This window comes from Amblyomma maculatum, chromosome 7 (genome assembly GCF_055883805.1).
Source record: "Amblyomma maculatum isolate TAMU_Amacu chromosome 7, ASM5588380v1, whole genome shotgun sequence".
Classification (NCBI taxonomy): domain Eukaryota; kingdom Metazoa; phylum Arthropoda; class Arachnida; order Ixodida; family Ixodidae; genus Amblyomma; species Amblyomma maculatum.
Window position 1 is genome coordinate 107,711,338 of NC_139350.1, and position 19,503 is coordinate 107,730,840.

The following is a 19,503-nucleotide window of genomic DNA, read 5'->3' on the forward strand; positions in this document are numbered from 1 at the left end:
GAGAGAGCACTTTCTCGTATGCATCGCCACCATGCGGCGATGTGACTCTGCATACCTGAATGCATGCGTCTGCTTGCTCCACTATACTTTTTTTATAACCGGCAATGTTTCTCCAAGTCACTTGGTTTCGGCCCAGAAAGGTTTAATGAATGTCGGAAATATCTTGTGAATCGAAAATATCGCGTATGCTACGAAGTAATTTAATTTGGTTGTTATTTGATACGTGGAGACAAATCCACGTGACCAGCAATGGCGAATCAGCTCTCAGATGGCTCCCATTTCGGTTGCCGCACGGTGGGAAGGGCCGCTGGCCGCGTTGGCTTTCAATCTTCGACGCTTCTTTGCTTCGCCGCTCGTAAGACGGCGACGTTGGTACATAGATTTGAATCTCTGTGCCCGCAGTAGATTTTCGACACACATTCAGAAGAGTATTTGCATCGGTTGGTGCGAAATGTGCAGAAACGCGAAGATAGCTGGTCATGTGATCCGAACTGACCAATGGGACGCTGCCGTTTGAACGTCCTCGTATAAAAGCCGACCTTGCGATGCGTAGCCATTGCTGCTAGCTGATTCCTGTATTCGGGAGACTAATCCGGGTGGAAAATGGATTTTGAGAGCCATCCGACCGCTCAAAGATTCCTGCAACCTGCACACAGCATCAGCAAAGGGTACTATACTGTTATTTTCAATTTGGAGGCTATTTTGAACGGTCTGGGTGGGTTTTATGCAAGCTTTCCTAGAGCGTCCGAAGGACAGCCATTATTGATTTGGCAGTAAGGCTTGCTAGCTTGTGGCGTAAAGCGCTAAACTTTAATAAAGTAGTGTTTTTTTAGTGCCAAACCCTGTATCCTGTGATTCTCTGGTCGTTGGGGCACATGCACGTTGCTACGCAGACCGGTAACTGTGCCTACTTATTTGACACGGAGCAAAATTGTGTGAACCCTAACCTTTGGCGTTTTGTTGCTGCGAAGTGTATAAAATCCGCCATATTCTGGTGGGTCGAGTGAAGCGATTGCTCGGCGCGCGGTGCCTATCGGCGTCTGGCGTTCGGTTGACGACGCTGGGCCGACTGTAGCGTCCGGCGTCTCAACCAGACGCCTTGGCGCGTCCAGCTTTCCACAACACGTTCCCGCGCGCGACCCCGGCGGCGTCCCTGGCCGTTGAGATGCGCGCGTCCGCCGAACGCTCGGCGTTCTGTGGACGTTCGGCGGCTGGCCTAACTGCTGTGCACCTTTCTCCCCACCAGCGTATGATCTGCAGCAGGAGCCCGGGGAAGCCGTCTGGAGCGTCTTCCCTCGCTTCGCGTTCGCCCTGCTAGCACAGCACTACGGGAGATATGCATGGAGTGAGTAAGGATCGGTTCCTCATTCTGTCCCACTGTCTCATTGTGCCCGTTTTTCTCGGAACACACGAAGTCTGGCCGCAGATTGCATTGCAGTTGCGCGAATGAACTGTGATCGAGCTACGTGTGACGAAGCCTTCCGCACTCGCTGCGCGGGAACGCCATGGTCGGTCGGTGTCTCCTTGGTGGACCGAGATTAGCGACGCGGCCTTTTAATTGCTGCGCCGCAACCAGTACTCGTCCCTGTGTTTGTCGCCGCGCAGAGCGGCTTCGGATGCTGGTTCGCCCCGGGCCCAGTAGCCGAAGCATTTGCAGTTGAAACAGTGCAACACGTCGTCTGGCCGTCTCTGCTGTCGAATGCTTCGGCACACTGGAGTAAACATACTCGGCGGGTTTCGGCCGTACGGACCTGTCAGTCTGCATGCGTCAGGAAAGGACCCGCAGAGCGGCACTGCGCAGTGTTTACTCTTCCACCTGAGAGCCGGCGTGCCGCGCCAAAGAGTACCCCTTAATGGCGCCGGTACGGCCGTAACTCCGATCATCGGTTTCTTGCGGCCAGATAGCCTGTGTCAGCATTTGAGCAGACTGACCTGCTCCTGCTTTTACATGGGATGCCCGACTGCTGCTATTTCCAGTCTGGATACCTCCTCTTCATTGAGAGATGGGCTGTCTGGTGTGCACGGTGGTGGGACAGCATGCATTGTGGGGCAAGGAAGCATAATAGGTCGAAGTGATGTTTGTAGGGTTTGCTTGATTGTTTGGAGTGACTGCTGCCACATGTAAAGGTGGTTACTATCAGGGCTCAGCTTGGTGCAGTTCTTACTCAAAGCATTTTTGGTTGCATGCTGATATGGTGCATGAGGCATTGCTACACATACATGGAGATCACCACATGGAATTTGCCTGCATCCACTTAAGAACTTCGCTAAATTTTTTCTCTCATATTGGCTTTAGTTCTAACTGCTGAATGGCAGCTGCATCTTCACATATGAAACACAGCTTACAAAAGGAGTTAAAATTGCTGGTTTGTGTTTTAATTCACTGCAAATATTGCAGCAGCCCGGAACGACTGCTAACAGCTATTATATCTCAAATTGCACATGCTTCGTGCTAGAAATTTTTGCTCTTTTTGTGTGACTAAAACATGCTCATTTTGTCTGTGTTGTTAACCGCTGTTGAGTGGTTGATCCAAAAGCAGACTTGAGAGAATTACAAATTGTTCACCACATGATGGCTCATGTGTTTGAATTATTGCAAAACAAGGATACAAAAAAAAAAAGGGAGGCTAACAGAGAACTTGATTTGTTTTCCTAGTATTTCTGCTTCTTGTCAAGAAAAAATCCCGACCAGGGTGGTTGTTTCGATGGAGTCAAAGCTAGTGTCAGTGCACGTAGCTCTAGTTGCTTTGGGACATTATAACCATAAACCAAACCAGACTAAGCTGAGAAAACAAAATGGAATTTTGCATGCACCTTACGATGTTTGTACAGTATGGTCCACTGTTAAAGGGAACGTGAGACTGCGTGGCTGCCATGTTTTGCAAAACTCTCCCGGGAGAGCTGGCAATAAACAATGCCACAAGGTGCATGCTTAGTGACCACTGCCAGCTGCTCTTCCCCAGCATGCGGGTGGTGCTGCACATTCTTGCTAATTGTCAGCCATAGTGCTTTGCAAATTGTGTGGGTCATGCGATTGCACTTTCCCTTCAACAGTTTACTGTACTGTACATGCAGGTTAGTTTTATTAAAGTGTGTAGATTCTTGTTGGCAGTAGGTTTCTGTAATTTTTTACTACCATTAAGAAGCATTTTTAATTCGGCTACAGAAGTGAAAACTCTTCGTAGTTCACTATGTAGGGTTTTGTTTTCTGTGCAAAAATTTCTTTAGAATAAATTTTTAAAGGCTGTGGTTCAGTGTTTGCTTATCCTGCGGGCAGAAATTTTTGTACATACAATTTTTTCAACCAAATGCAATTTTCATTTAGTACAGTACGTATGATAGGCATGTTGTAGAATTTGAAAAGTTGAGTATTGGTTGCAAGGAAGTATTCATTACATTCAGAGGTTTGGTGGTGCAATCACATTGCTGCATCATTGTTTCCATTTAATGGCCATGTGAAGTCACTGCTTCAGTTTCCTTCCCTTCTTGCCTTTGGCAGCCTCCAGAGAACCTATTGTATGGTGCACTTATTTCCTCAGCTCACTTTCTTTCGGAATGCTTTCTTTGCAGTGTATAGAGCTGCATGATTCTGCAAATGCCTAGAAATAAGGTGCATAACATTCAAAACAACATAACTCAGTGCACTAATGTCCCGATAACTGTTTTGAAAGGCACTATGTTCTTTCAAGTTTAAATGGATGCATTCTTTCAATTGAAGTTGAAATGGACATAAATGTCTTTCTGGGCTTATATGAGCGCTCCATTTGGCAGATGTACTTTTTCACTAATCCTGGAATTTTTTTTGGAGGGGGAGTGGGTAAAGTTCATTTGGTAAATCTTCTACCAGTTCTTCAAACATAAAGTGGCGGAAAAGGGTGGAAAATTAGGAAAAGTTATTTTATGTAGTAATAATGAATGGTGGGCTTTGATTTAGAAATTTTTGAGTTTGAAAGATTCTTGAGAAACTGGAGAGGTAATTGCTTTTTTTTTTTCGCTCAGGGTTATTTTACTGCGGTGTAGTAAAATAAGAATGTTTGCCATTATATGTTGGTTATTCGAATACCTGGCTCTGTTGAAATGGGCCAGTTTCTATTTGTCCTTTTTGTCCCTATAGGGACTCAAACGCTCTAAATGTTATGCTTTAGACAACTGCTTCCTGCTTCAATAAACAGGCACATTTAGCGTTGACATGGTAGTCCCAGTTGCTTATGTGGAACAGTCACAAGAAAGTTTCCGTAAAAAGATAACATGCAAACTTGCTATTCTATCCATGCTCTGTAGAATTGAGCTGTTCCATGAGAAGTGTATGTGCTTCCAGCTTATAAGAGCATACAGGAAGAAAACCACCTTTGGTATGGAGGCATATTTTTGTTAGTATTGTGGCTTCAAAGTGGTACTCATATATTGATCTTTCTTTACGTGAAATAACTTGTCTCGTCTCTAGTGAGGTTTTTGTCTCTTGGCGTAGCTTTTCTGCAATATCTGCTGCCAATCTAGCATGGTGGTGAGAGGCAGCAACAGATCAGCTCTTCGTATTTCCACTTCTCTGCTGGTTTCAATTTCAAAGTTAGCCATACTTTGCTGAGGCACATATTAGCCAATTTGGTCGTGTGTCTTGGTAGTTTGAAGTTAGCCTAATGTCTTTGTGGAGGTGTGTTGTCAGTGCATGTAGAGCACGGCACAGGCTTGGGCCCAGCTTGGTGGCCGGGTTGAGATATGAGGGCTGGGCTCAAGCAGTATATTGTTGTGTGGGGTAGGGCTTGAACCAGTACACAGTCATATGTCCTGGTTTTCATACTATCGTAGAGTACAATTTGGGTTTTGCAGCGGATGAAATAGTCATGTATTTTACGGTGAGAAAAAAGTTGGTCTATTGAGCTATTTACTCATTACCTCGCACCTCGCCACAGTGGTGCAGTGGGGTAGGGCGCTCGATAGCTGTGCCCAAGGATGCGGGATCAAATACCGGTTGGGGCAGCCACTTTTTGATGGAGGTGAAAAGCTAGGCACATGTGCTGTGCGATGTCAAGGCACGTAAAAGATCCCTAGGTCTTTGAATGTTGAACTCCCAGGGTGGAAGTGCTGCTCCATTCTGCTCCAAACTGCTTTTCCTATTCCATCCTGCTCCAAAAATGCAATATTGCTCCAAAACTGCTCCAAACTGGCTGCTTGATGTTCTGCCATGAAATTTACCAGAACATGGGAACAATGTCGCAGCACCAGGGGCAAAGATATAATGTATCTTGCACAGGGCTTAATACAGATAAAATTTTTGTAAGGGAAGGAAGCATGGAGCATAAATAAATTACAAAGGTTCAACGCTGCTGAACCAAATATTGAGCGAAAGCATTACCTGCAGGTGACTGAGCGTTCTTTTTTTCTTCTTCCTCAGCCCTGCTTTAACCAAGCCGTATGAACGTGTCTTAGTGGTCTATAGGGGTAACGTGAATGCCAGGGTCCTGGCTGGCTGATTCTGACATAACCGTCCGATGTGAAACGAGAGACCCAAGTTGGCAGCGCCTGCCAGCCCACACCCTAGTGTCACGTGGAGTGTGACGTCACAGAGTCACGTGGGTAAGACGTACGTGGCTACCGTCGCGCTACACTGAAGGCTTGGAACCTAGAGTAGTGTTGCGTTCGTAACAAAAATATTGGTTCGCAAGCAAATTTAGTATGAGCCATAGGTAATTAGAGATAGTTATATTGCGAAAAAAAAATGCACTGTGCATGTGACGTAGTGCCTCCTCCCAGCCTTATGAATCGCCAGTATAGAGAGTGGCGAGAGCAGCAAATGAAGCAGATAGCATAAACTGTCGTGAGTCGTTGGGGAACTTGTCCACCTGCAAAAAATACACAAATCTTTGTAATGCTTTTACTATGAAAACAAGCCAGTACTTCAACATGGAGCCCCTTTGTCCATGACAAGCACGTCACGCCTACGTCAGACAAAATCATACTTGAAGAGCGTTATGGGTTGGTATGCCAAAGCTGTAAGTCACTAGGAAGCTTCTCACGAGTGTTGGAAAGGGCCTATCGCAAATATATTATAAATTAGCCCGAGTATTGCTCAAGCAAAGAATGATAAACTATTGGCAGAGAAGTAAAGCTGTAGGATGGTATACCCTTCAATGCTATCTGCATGTATCCCAAAGCTGCTCCAAAATGCTCGAGCCTGCTCCCACCACTGTAGACCTCCTCCATGTTTACAAACAAACCAGGCAATCGAGGTGGCGCTGAAGTCGTCTACGATCCCACAGTAGGCAAAAAGCACAAGAGCGGCACTGGCGCCAAGCTTGTCAAAGCGCATTATTGTGGTCTGAAAGTGACTTTTTGGCAGACACGTAAACCAGTGCTCAGGAATGCCCAGGCATAAGATCAAAAAGGATCATGTAATACCCCAGATCAGGGGGCTTTGAGGTGCATTCTAAATACATAGATATGCACAAGATAGGGAGTAGAAATGTCGTGCCCATTAATTTGAACTCCAAATTAGTATTGCTGCATCAAAGTGGTAGATTCAACATTTGAATCTATCAAGACAAAATTGGTAAACACATTAGGTCAGATTAGATGTTCAGTTATGAAGTGCACCAGCAAGCGTTCTGTTTGCTGCTAGTCTGTTCCAAGTTGTTGCTAAGGTCAGCCTGTGTTATAAATATATCTTTACATGCTTTAGGCATTTGTCTTGTCAAAGATGAGTGCGAAGTTGGAAAGGCATTAAACTTTCATAAAAAGAAATCAGATTGGAGATTTTGCATTTCAGAAAAAGAAAATGGCAATTATCAAAGGCATTTGACCTTAGAAACGGGCTCCAAAACTCGTTTCGTTGTTCCAAAGCTGCTCCAAAATGCTCGAGCCTGCTTCCACCCTCCGTAAACTAAACTCATTACCTCATTGTAGCTTAGCACTTAAGACGTTCGACTGCAGAGCTGAGGTACCCTGTTTTGATCCTGGCTGCAGTGACTCTATTTCGAGTGAAGCGGAGAGCATGACACCAGTGTTCCGCTCAGTGTCAGTGCACAATAAAGAACTAAAGTGCCCTTTATTATAGTGTCTCACATAGCCTTAGCCACCCTGTGGCATACACAAGCTCCTCATTTTTTTGGTTTTGTCTGTTGAAACGTGACCAGTAAGGCCATGGATTGAACCAGTGAAATGCGTTTAAAAAATATCAGTCCGCTGGCTGAGAGGATGATTAATTTTTAGGCATTGCAGGCATAAAGTATGACTGATTAGAAATTTCTGGGGGAATGCGAAGTAGTTTATTATGAGTGTGTGCAGCACATCTGATTTAGTTCACAGAACTTCCGGCTCCACTTTTTCTTGGCATACCTGCTGTTCATTCACTGTTCAAAAGGCAACTGAATGAACACGCGTTAGCACCACTTCCTCCAAAAAAAAGAAAACAAATTTCTTTAAGCATTCCTGTGATTTGAGCTTCTTTGTTGGCCACTTCTTTTGTGTGGTAGGATTTTACATGTTCACAGTGAGCAGTTAACCTTATGGATTGAGAACAAGTCTGGGTTGGGCCCGGACTAGGCTTCACCTTGCGCTTTGCAAGATGGTCTCGGTTCAGCGATAATGCAGTGGGGCTGGACTAGGTCTAGGCTTCACTCACACCGAGCTTTTTGGGCCGGGCCAGACTTAGTTCGCAGGCTGTGCCCAGTTGAGCGATAATTGGCTATGCTTTAGTCTGAGCATTGTGGGCCGGCCTGGGCTCAGTTCAACAATAATTTAGTGAGGCCAGCGATGTGGACTTGGTGCTGTGCGACCCATACTGAGGGCTGTACAGTGATTTAATGTGCGCAATGTATCTGAGGAAGGATCCGGCTAAGTGAAAAGTTCACTGTCATTGCAGTGTGGGGCAGAACAGACAGTTCTGTAATCTCGCTGAGAGCAGTCACTTGTGAGGTGATGTGTGGGAAAGCCAAGCCATCACACATTGAAAGCCTTTGTCCATATTTCTGCCTTCGTTGCATTTAGTAGTGTTTTATTTGGGAGGGCAGTCGCCCTTTGGGTAGACCTAGAGAGGGTTTCCTTTGATGCAAAACAGTTCAGTTCTGGGCTGAATATAATTTTTGGGAGAGTGACAAGTGTCTTACAACACATGTCTGCTTACTTCAATGGAGAGGGTAAACACCTGTGTCCTGGCACTGTTTTGACAATGGCATCTGGGTTTTTTATTTAGTTAATTGGGGTTATCTGTAGCGTCTGCAGGGGTACAAGTGCTGCTCCATTCTGTTCCAAACTGCTTTTTTCTGCTCCATCCTGCTCCAAAACGCAATATTTCTCCAAAACTGCTCCAAACCGGCTGCCACAGTATTCTGCCATCAAATTTAGCAGAGCACAGATTTTTGTTGCACAGAGGGCTATTAATGATATTTCCTCCAAAAATGTGGTTCGATGCAATTTGATTGACAGAGAGAAGCACACTGGGCAGTGTTATGCTGCGAGCTCAGTGTGCACGCTCTTGGGGCTGCTTTAGTCGGAACAGAGACAGCACAGCGGTGGCAGTTATGATGCACTTCACACGCTTAATACGTATAAAAGTTTCATTAACTATAAAAGCATAGAGCATAACAAATTTGCAAGTAAATTTAAACAAGTCACAGCAGGCGATTGGAGGGAAATAACTGCAAAAAGTTTTTCGCATTTGACAGCACCTTCTCCAAGCCTTTTGAATTGCTCGTGGTGGGTGAAGGGAGCGAAGCAGTCGTGGTGGATTCCTCAAGCTGCTAGGAAAGTTGTCCGACAGCAGAGAACGACTCGAGTTGTTGTAAGGGTTCAAATGTGTTAGTACCAAACGTGTCAAGCCTACGTCAGACAAAAGCATGCTTGAAGTGTAAGCGGGTGACACCACAAAGGTGCCATTCTCTAGACATATTCTCAAGAGTGCTGGAAAGCCATACAGGGCTTATTGCCAACATGTTTAAATTAATGAAGTGCCAGTGTTGCTCAAGTGAAAACAGGAGCCACTGACAGAAGGCTGAGACAGGAATCTGGAAGAGGGAAATGCTACCCTTGAGTGCAGTCTATCCTTCCTGAAGGTACTACTGGCCAGTTGCCCTGGAATTTTTCAGCATAGGCGTAGGATCAAAAAGGATGGGCACAGCGAGAGCGGAAATATGCTGGTCATTGATGTGAACTCCAAACTAGTGATGGTGCTTCAGCACATCAAAGTGCTAGACCCCATATTTCAATCTATCATTTCAATATAGTCACTTAGTTTAGGTATGGCGTGTAGAAGCAAGAATTCGGCTTGCTGAACGTTGAATAGAAAGAAATCAAATTGGGTGTTTTTGTATGTTGGAAACAAAAACTTGCAAATATCAAGTCTAATGACCTTATAAACATGCTCCAAAACACAATGCGAATGTTCTAAACTCATTTTATTGCTTCAGTACTGCTCCAAATAGACTTTATTATGCTCCCTGAGCGGCTGCAAAATGCTCGATCGTGCCTCCACCCGTTAAGAAGCTGTTGGTACCACATTGCTAGTGGGGCACAGGAGTGCTTTTGGGACGTCTAGCGTCTGGCTTCTGGCACTTGTGCCATATTTTGGGCTTAGGGTGCGACCTCACCCTAAAGTCAGAATTGAGATCTCAAGTCCCCAAAGCTGCTTTACCTTGCTGTTTTCTAGCTATGTGTGCAATATGGGCAAGGGTTTGGGAAGGGAGATTTGGCAAGTGCTGAAAAGTTTCAGATTCTTTTGGTACAGTTTTTTTTTAATCGTTTGCTTGCATAACTCTGCTCTTTTCATCTAGTAGTGTAGTCCATGGTGATGAAATGCTTTTTGAAAGCGTTGCTGGTTTCATGGTCACTTGTTCCACTTTTGGCTTTGTTGCTATCATAACCTTAGCTGCTAACATGCTGGGAAACCTCAACATAATGCATATGCATTTGGCAAATTCTGACTGTAATTTAGGACTGCTCTAATGCTTCCAAGCTGTTAGTACAGCAGCAGCTCTGCCTCAGTATGGTGGTATCTCTGCCCAACCTGAAAGGGGTGCCTGCTCTTCTTTGTTATGCTTGGCATTCCTTGCTGCATGGGAATGTGCATTGGCCTCCTTATCAAAATCTGAAAGGTATCCGAGAGAAATCATGTTTTGTTTTTGATGTCCTTTTTTCTTCCCCTTGGCTTTGGTGTGTGGAAACATTTCCCAGTTTCATCATCTTGGGATTGTGGCAGTTACTGCAAGTATTGCACTGTTTCTTAAGCAACAGCACATATTAGGCTTTCTGCTCTGCCAGACACTGGTTGTGGTCTCGTATTGCTTATCTTTTTTTTGCTCTGATTTTTTTTTGTTGGGGCTGTTCTGAGTAGGTGTGCATGTAAAGTTGCACTTAGGTGTCTACTGCTTTTCCTTTGCAGGCAGGGCCATTTGGCCTTTTTTCATACTCTGTTTTGCACGGTTCTTGTGTTGTGAGTGAATTTGACAGCATTGGAGTGAACCGCGTCCCACGTGAGGATGTGGCTTCGAAATGTAAATGGTCAGTGCAATAGATAAACTGGAGATAGCAGCTGATTTGAACCTATTCTTTAGGTTGGGGGGGGGGGGGGGGTGCTTTAAATTAAAGCCTTGATATTAGTTAGTAATAGGATAGGTTTCAAAGTCCACAAGCTACTCGCATTATTGAAGGCCCACCGGTGTATATTACACGGATGACTTCTGTGATGTGTGCTGAACTTAGTGGCAAGTGTCATTACTAGATGCTGCAGCTTGTACCAAATGGGCACTTGTCGGGTGTGTTAATCAGTTTGTGTTCAATCAGCTAAGCCAGAATTTCTCCACCTAGTTCTTCAGCACTAAAGATGTTCAGCTTGGCATTCTCACTTGGTCTCCCTGTGGCCTGTTTCTTTAACCAGTGTCTTTGCAAGTTTAGGCATTGCAGTCCTGCATGCCGGATTCCAGATGCCCTGATGATTTGTGTGTTTCGTTTTGCCCTCAGTGGCTTTCTCTACATGCGTTTTGAACAGTTGAAAATATTGTTCAGTTTTTCAAAAGAAAGTAATGGCCTATTGTTCAGTTAGTTTTTTTTTTATCTGCCCGTCGTGGAATTTTTGTGCATTGTTTTCGCTAAACAGTAATTGAAGCTTACACAAACATTTCATTATGTAAATGTTCTTTCTTGCCTTGCTGTTACGGAGTAGTCATATCATCAGCCAGTTGTCTTGATATATGTTTAATGTGTAGATTCAAAGGTTTGGAAGATGATATCCTGTACAAATTCCTTAAATTCATTCGTTTGAGTAGGAAACATTTGTGCAAAGTGGACTTGTGAATGTGAAAAGAATTAAAAAATAATATAGCAGGACATAATTACATAGGGGTAGCATTCACCATAAATACAGGCTACGTGCAGTATTGCATGTAAGGATTTCCATCTTTTGGAGCAGTGGCCGATGTGTGGACTTGATGATTGAGGCAGATAACGCTAATCTAATGGCGTATTCCAAACGGTGATCTGGTCCCTGAAACTGAAGAGCGTGTTTCAATGGTTTATTTTGATCCATATGCTGAGTGTTGTGATCGGAGTGCGAAGGTATGGTCCCTAGACTCTTGACGTCTTGCTCCTTTGTGGATTTGGAGAGCTGCTGTGGATCGTCGATTGGAATTCGCCACTAGTGATGGAGAGAGAGAGCTGATGAAATGTGGCCCGTGGGAGGTGCATATAGAAGGCATTTCATTGCAGTCTGAGACATCAGGGTGGATGGTGATGAATAGTTGAAAAGTACAATGAATAAACTAGTGGAAAGTAGCTGTATTTGTTGCTGCGGCTATCTCGAGAAGGTGACCACAGATGCATGCAGGTGCGCAGCAAGCAGTATGCACAATGTGGCCAGTGGAGCAGGGCTTTGTAAATTTGCGCCTTGTGTTTTTGTTCTTCCCTTCCACTCAGGTTGGCAAGAGTTCCTGCAATGACTGGTCAGATTTACTTGACAGTCCCGTATGACCCTAGTAGCTGACGCCAGCTTTCTCAAAAACCACCGTGCAGCGATGGTAAAACTCCCCTCACTTCTATTCGCCTCCTTCTCCTACGTTCGTATCCGCTATGAACTGAAATGACACTGGTTGGAGAATGTGCCACCTTGGTGTCTGCCGCGTGTGCGCGCAGTGCCGTCGTGTGTAGTGTCCGCAGGCCAGTGTTGAGCCGAGAGCAATGATGTGGCATGCATGACTTCACATTACGTCAACTCATGCAAGCCACAGCTCTGGACACTTGGCACAGCTTTCCTTTTGGGGCATTTATATAAATGCTAAACGCGGGCAATGTACTAATACTTTGTGTACTTCAACATACTGTATTTACTGTACGATAAATGTGAACAGCCTTTGTGATGTCCTTTCTCTAGGAAATTTAACAGATTATAGGATATTTTGAAGTGCATGGAAACATTTGAGGCATTTTAGTGACAATATGTTTTGGTCGAATGCCTGGTGAGAGCATGAAATACATTGAAGCATATCAGTGCAGTGCTGACATATCTCTTTCAATGATTCAGGCAGTTGACAAGGGTGCACACCTTGAGGCAGTATCCACTGGCTGAATCAGAGAGGTGATATTGAGTTAATCCATGCCTGGCAATGTAGCATAATCTTGCACCTTTGAATGGCTGGTTTTGTGTAGTTTGGCCTTGTGCATCATAAGCACGCTGTTGCCTACAGAATCATGTGTAATAGGTAATGTTGTAATTTATGTTGGCGACCTAGCTTAGGGAACATTGTTGGGGGACATTTAAGCTAGTAATAAAACCAGAGAGTTCTGATACTGACAATGTGAATAATGCCTGGTTGACCTTGGGGGGGGGGGGGTTAAAGGTATGAAAGGTATTATAATGCTGCTGAAGATGAACTCGAACATGGAAAGGAAAGGCCAGAGGCTTTCAGCATCTTCAAAGTACAGTAACGGCTTATTAATTCGATTTTCAAGAGACCAGGAAAAATGGTCAAACTTTATAAGGTTTGAATTAACGAAGGCCCCTGAAGAATGCTTGCATTGCACTAAATTTATTTAGAAGATTGGGCAGTGGTTGTTTTCGTTTGAGATGTCAACTGCTGGGCAAGGTGCTAGGACTGTTCCAGAACATTCTTTGTGGTGCGACACTGTAGTTATTGAGTCCCCTTCCTCCAAGCCATGTCGTGAGGTTGCTTCGCTGCACAAAGACACAACGAATGAATGGCAGATAACCTAACCGTGCCGTATCGGTTGAATGGAAGAAGCATGAGGATGGAAGCAAGGGAAGCACACAGCAACGCTGACCGGCTTCTCTAGCGGCAGTGCGCTCAGTTGGCTGGCTGATTAGTGGATAACTGCTGTTGCCACAGGACAGCGCGAAACTCAAAAGCAAAACCGAAACCATCCATACGGACTAGCCTCAGAAATAGGGTCGTCTTTTTCTTTTTTTGTCAAGCCGACTGCTCGTGCACCTCAACTCCGCAAGATGCTGTTTTGGATAACTTCTTCCATGCGGATCATACCTGGACTGCGCCATGGGTGTGCATTCAAATTAGCCAGTGTGGGACCCATAGCATCCGAATCGGGGAGCATCCAGCACCATAGATTTGCATGGTTGTTAAATGGGGGTGTGTGACAATTTGAAATATCCAGATTTTGTAATTTTAAGGGATAGAATTAATGAGCTTCTAATGAATTATATGTGCACATACCTGACAGCATCGTGGAAAAGAAATGCCGAGAGGCTTTGCTACGAGTGTGCCGATTTGAGGAATTCTTTGAGGTAAAAGTGACAAGAAGCTTAAGCAGTGGTTCACTTCAGAAATTGCCTACACTTAGTTATATTGTGGACTTAACTGTGATAGTGCACAACTCTGTGCGGCTTATCCATAGCTGCGATTCATGCAGTTTTGTTTCAGGTACTGTCAGCAGCAAAAGTTTGCGGGATCTCCAGCACATAGCAGAGCGACGGAAAACTGCATTCCTGCACTACCTGCCGCAATTGCTCCCGATGACGAGACTAACGAAAACTGTGTCTGAAGCACATTTTACGCATGCCTGTCCTTCCTTCGCTATCAAGCATGCCTCATCGCTTGCTTCCTCGGGATCCACTTTTGACGCTCGTTGCAGTCTTCCTGAATCGCTATGCTACCATATCTGCACCGTGAACACTGCCCATCACAAACTGGCAGTGAAAATCCCATAGCGCCTCAGCGGCTTTTGAGAGTCTGATAAGCGCGTCACGGGGAGCAAGCAACGATGCATGCTTGATAGCGAACAAAGGGCAAGCGTGCGCAAAGTGTGCTTCAGACGCAGTTTCCGTTTACGTCGTCATTGGGAGCAATTGCGGCAGATGGTGCAGCAATGCAGTTCTCCGCTGCGCTGCCACGCACTGAAGATCCCGCAAAGTTTTGCTGCTGGCAGTACTTTTATAGGCTTGCGCCATGCACTATAAGTGCTCTTTTAGCTTTGTGTTGCAGCTCAGCAGGTTTGACCAATGTGTACCATTCCGCATGTGGCAGGAGAGTCCTGAACACCCTGCATGCATCAGCAGAGTAAATTTAATATTTATTGTGCGGCACAACTCGTGCATCTGTACAGTTATTGTTCATCACATGAAAGACTAATAGTGGCCATTTCGGCAGCAGGGATTTGTGGTGATTATGTGAAGTATGTGTGTTTATGTGTACCAGGGAGTGTGCCTGCAATGAAAGCCAGGTTGCTAAAATTGAGCTGAACATAAGACATCTCTTTGAATTATTATTCCCAGTTCCCCTCCACGCAATTAAAACTGCTGCCTCCAGAGTGAGACATCTGGTTCGCTTTCACTCATTGTGAGGTAACGGCAGCATTGACAGTATTCATGAGAAGCTTCCCTCCTTCTTCGGTAAAGGCGCGGTGGGCAGAGCACAGTTACTATTTTAATTGCCCCCTCTATTCTTTAGTAACCCTGTTCCTGGTCACACTTTGGTTTCAAGCATGAATCATGTGATCACATATTTGTGAAGTAACTAGCATATACATGGAAGGCAATTACTGTAGCCTAAAAGCAGGCTTAAAGTGGCCTATGCAGAATATATCTAAAAGCGTTTGTTGTGTTTCATATTGTTACCTATAGGGGTCCTCTTGCAAGGGGTCCTATAGGGGTACCTATAGGGGTCTTCTTGCGACTGCCTATATGCAAATGTGAATGGTCCATGGTTTCATATATCTTGGCTTTGCTCAGGTGTCTCAGTTTTGCTTGTAATCTTCAGGACAATCAACTCTTCATATTTTAAACTCACTGTTACTCTCAGTGGACTTGGATCCTTTGTAGTAGCAGTAGGCGCGCAAAAAAAAGAAAAATTCAAGGCTTGATGGAGAACCAGTCATGAGGGCGAAGCTGGCGTTCGTGAAGCGGTAACATTATCATTGGTGTACAGACTTTGAAGCAGTTTGTCGCAGAAGCATGCATACACTAAAGATACTGTTTTGTTTTCTGTTTGATGTGTCAATAAATTATTTTATGCATAGAACGGCCTTCGTGCACAGTATCTCACTAATAGATGCAAGGTGTGTTTCCTTGTTTTTTGAAAAAATTTGGGGGTGAATATGGATGAATGGGCAGCATGCTTCTGGCTTCCGAGGTCGCATGTTAGTGCTAGGTGTAAATGCAGTTTCCTGGGTTCTTGATATCCATTTTTATTCCACCTCTTGCTTTAGAGGGCTGTGCTGCCTCTGCACTCATCAGTATTGTCCCATATGACAGTGGAGTCATTTCTCAGCAGTGTGCAAGTTCACCTTACTGTGTAACCAGCCACTAGCGTGGAGTATGCCTTTTTTCTGTTGATCAGCCACTGAGCATGTGCCCAGTTGATTAGCATTAAAGACATGGCTGTGGGCCCGTGGCTAAAGTCATGCATCCCAGCATGCGTGCCCGTCATGCTGCTTGCTTTGCGCTCTTCTTCATGACGTGCAGCCAGGTGACTTTGAGGAGTTGCAAGTTAACCCATTCCTGCCTCTCTGCTCTCCGACATACAAGAATTGGGGTCTTATACCGGTTTCCATTAGGCGAACAGGAGCACTTTTAGCTGCACTAAAAGTGCTCTCGCGAGTTTTGGCGCCTACCAGTGATTGAACAGGAGCAGTAGCGTTTTGTTCTGTTGGCAGAGGAGGCGCGCTTTTGGGGTCCCGAGAGCAGCCGGGAGCAGTCCTCGGTGCTCCGTCGCCAGCGGCGGAGTACAGGGAGAATGGAGGAAGTCACGTGACCTTTGTGTCGTCACTTCTGGTTATTCGCCCGGAACCCGGGCAGGACGGATGAGAAAAATGGCGGACGACGGCAGCGGTGGCGTTCGGCCAGCGGATACGGGCAACGCGAGCGCAGGAAAAGTTTGATCACATGCCGCCTGACGTCATGCGCTCCCCCTCGCTATGCTGCTCTCCGAGCAGCGTGAATGTTCCGTTGGGGAGACGAGAATGCGCGTCCCCAGTGCTCTTGTGCGCTGCTCTGGCTGCTCGTTGCTCTTGCTCTTGTTTGTCCAATGGAAATCGGTATTAAAGTGTGCTTGTGCACAGTGAGGGAATCAGTCACTCGCACTGAATTGCATGCAGGTGACTGCAGCAGCTAACACAGCGTACATCGACAGTGATGCATATTATCCCTATCGGCTCAGCCTTGTAATTTAAGCACACTGCAGCTACCATTTGCTCTTTCTCTGCGATTCTGCATTAACCTTTGTAGCGCAGATTTATATTGAAGACTGAGTGCCTGTGTCTTGCACAGTACGCACCTCACCGTGTGACATCCTTTCATGATGAGTTGTTAATAAGAAATGTTATATGCCAGGTCTTTGTAAGCAAATAAGGTGTTCATTAAAATTCTGGGCTTTATTTCATAACCGGGTTGGGGCAGGTGTGCAAATTGTGCTATTTTGATACAATTTTCTGTGCCATGCTGCTCCAGAAGCATTAAGTTTGCTAAAATTGCACCAACTTGCACCAAAAGGGTTAGGTGAGAGCAACGGGGATTTTTTCGCTGCATACATCGCGACTTTCATGGGTGTCCAAACATTTGAAACAGTTTACAGTAGTAATTGCCTTTTCATTCACACTGCTTTAGTATGCAATCAGTGAGAACATTTGGATGTTACAGGCTTTTTCTTGTGTCTAAACTTGCTGCCAGCCGTCAAATTTCAAATGGCATTCACAGGTAGCAGCATTTCTCAATGGTCGCATTAGTTGGTATTCTTTTTGTGAAATTGACATGTGCGGCAATGCTAGGTAGGCAAGAAAGTGATGCTTTGACGGTAATAGAGCCGGTGCGACGGCACCAGCAGGTGAGATGGAATGCAGCGCGGTACATCATAGCGTCAGGTCACTGCGCAATCAAGAATGGCGAAGGTGAACAAGTGTTAGTGCTGCGAACATCTTCAAAGTAACAAGGATTTTTCTGGGATATAAGTGGTAAAAGGGATAGCTGCACCTTTGTTTTTACTGGGACCCAGAAGTCTAAGTACTAACGACAAAGAATATAGCATTAAAACTCATTGTTGAAACATATTCAGCGTCATATGGTGGTCGGTTACTGAGCTGGGATGTCTGGGTTCAATCCCGGGCGCAGGTAGCCATGTTTCATTTGAGGCAGAACACAAGGTGCCAGTGTACTGTATGATGTCGGTGCACATTAAGCAACCGCACAGGGGGTTTCCGTGAGCCCGACAAAAGTCTGGTAGGCTGAAAACCGGGGGTCGGGCTCATGTATACACTAGGGGATCGAGCTAGGTTGGGTTCTGTCAGCCAGACTGCAGGGGGTAGGTTGGCTCGACCCTACCCGCTGGGCGAGGAGTGAGTATGCGGTGACGCATCAGGCCAGCTCCTCCTCTTTCCTCCTTGCTGGTCAGGGACTGGAATGTGGGCTGTTCGAGCATTTCTCCTCTCTCGAGTTCATGTAAACCCAGACAGATCGGGCTGGCTCAGCCCAACTACTGGCTCCCCCCTACTCGACCCTCTTGCATCGGGCTACAGTTGGCTGAAATTATCCAAAAGCCCTCCACTACAGGCATCCCTTGTAGCCTACCGCTTTATGATGTGAAACCCCATGAACCAACCATCAATGTTTGGTTTCTCAGTTCGTTTGACTCGTAGTGCTCATGTGTTGTCTTTGGAATGCAGTAATTATCTCTGTTCATGGAGGTTTATCTGGGCAACTGCCAGGATTTGCACATACCTTTCCTTGGTCCCTTGAAACACTCAGTTCTAACACCTTAAAATTAGTGAAAAGTTAGTTTTGACTTAGTCTGGGCTTCAATAAACCTAAGCTACATGGGGACTACGCCCTCAACCCAAAGCGACAACCTGGCATGTAACCATATTGGGTCACAGGGGGCCCACTTATTTTTTCTTTGTGCATGTTTTTTTTCCTTAGTTGCTTAACCTGTATGAATCTTCTGCAAGCTATCATGAATTGATGTCTTGGAAGTGAAACCCCTTTACAATTTTCTTGTGGAAGCTTGTTTTTCTGGTCTTTTCTGTTTTCTACCGTTTCTTCTGAGAGATGCTCTCTTATTTTCAATGTCAGTAACACTAGTCCTATAGTCACTGTGTACAGTCGAAGTCACGGCATCGATTTGCATTAGTGTTTTGAGGTCTGTGGTGGGAATTGGAATGCCATGCCAGGTGGAAAAATAAACCGTATGAAACACCACCTTTACCTCACACAGTCTCCATATTCATTCAATACATGAACATACCGGTCTCCATACTTGGATGACATTTTCTGGAGATGTAATTCTTCCTTGGAAAGTGTATTCAGTTGACTGGTGCATCCTTTTGTGACATGGGCAAGCATGGGTCGCCAACTGCTATAAAACAGCAGTTCATGTACCTGCAAGCAAAAGTATCAGTGCGCAGAATTTTCACACTGTGCTTCCAAAACGTCTTCGCTTCCGTATGCAGTTTACTGCGGTTCTCTAAAAAAAAAAAAAAATAATAATTAATGGACGCACAAGCATATTCACAGCAGAATGTCATGGTATCCTGTTGCCCGATAGATTCATCCTACAGAAGATAATTACCTCTGCTGTTTACTCAACGTTCTTTAATTGTGGTTATGGCCCTGTCCTCTGGGAAACCTTATGCAAACCCTGTATTGAATTCTCCCCTAACTGCCTTATGTCCGCAAGCATTATGCTAGGTGCCAGGTCACTGCAATAGCTGGCAATGAGGAAGCTGGTAGGCTTGCTGTGTCAGCTGCTTAAGAGAATCTGAACGTACCCAACTTACATACCAGGACCTCGGGGCCACTTAATAAAGCTGCACTGCACAGCGAGTGGCAACAGGATTGGGACAAAGGCAGAGGATCGACATCATCCACTTAACCATTTTCCGTTGTCCTCTACAGGGCTGTGGCTCTGAGCTCACTCAGCTAGCTCGAGCCACGTTTGTGGCACCAGTGAACAACATGAACACTGAGGGGCAAAGGGTATAACCGTTTATTGGAGAGTTCTCCAGTCTGTCTTCCTCGGCAGCGCGGTCCGTAGAGCCGTGGACACGTCGTCCGCTCGTCTC

At 45.4% G+C, this 19,503-nt stretch overlaps 1 protein-coding gene across 16 annotated transcripts in view; it reads left to right on the forward strand.

The window, feature by feature from the left end:
• Positions 1-248: 248 nt before the first annotated feature.
• Positions 249-19,503, forward strand: part of LOC146184297 (homeotic protein female sterile-like) — a 134,074-nt gene continuing 114,819 nt past the window's right edge. For 5 of the 16 annotated variants that reach the window (XM_084609346.1, XM_084609347.1, XM_084609354.1 and 2 more), the window contains exons 1-2: positions 250-668; positions 1,247-1,345. In XM_084609346.1, the coding sequence (XP_084465472.1) occupies positions 1,341-1,345 (5 nt within the window). In that variant the 5' untranslated portion in view covers positions 250-668; positions 1,247-1,340. Of the gene's footprint in view, positions 669-1,246; positions 1,350-11,901; positions 12,003-19,503 lie in introns of all 16 variants that reach the window. The other 11 variants (XM_084609349.1, XM_084609350.1, XM_084609360.1 and 8 more) reach the window with 8 other exon arrangements.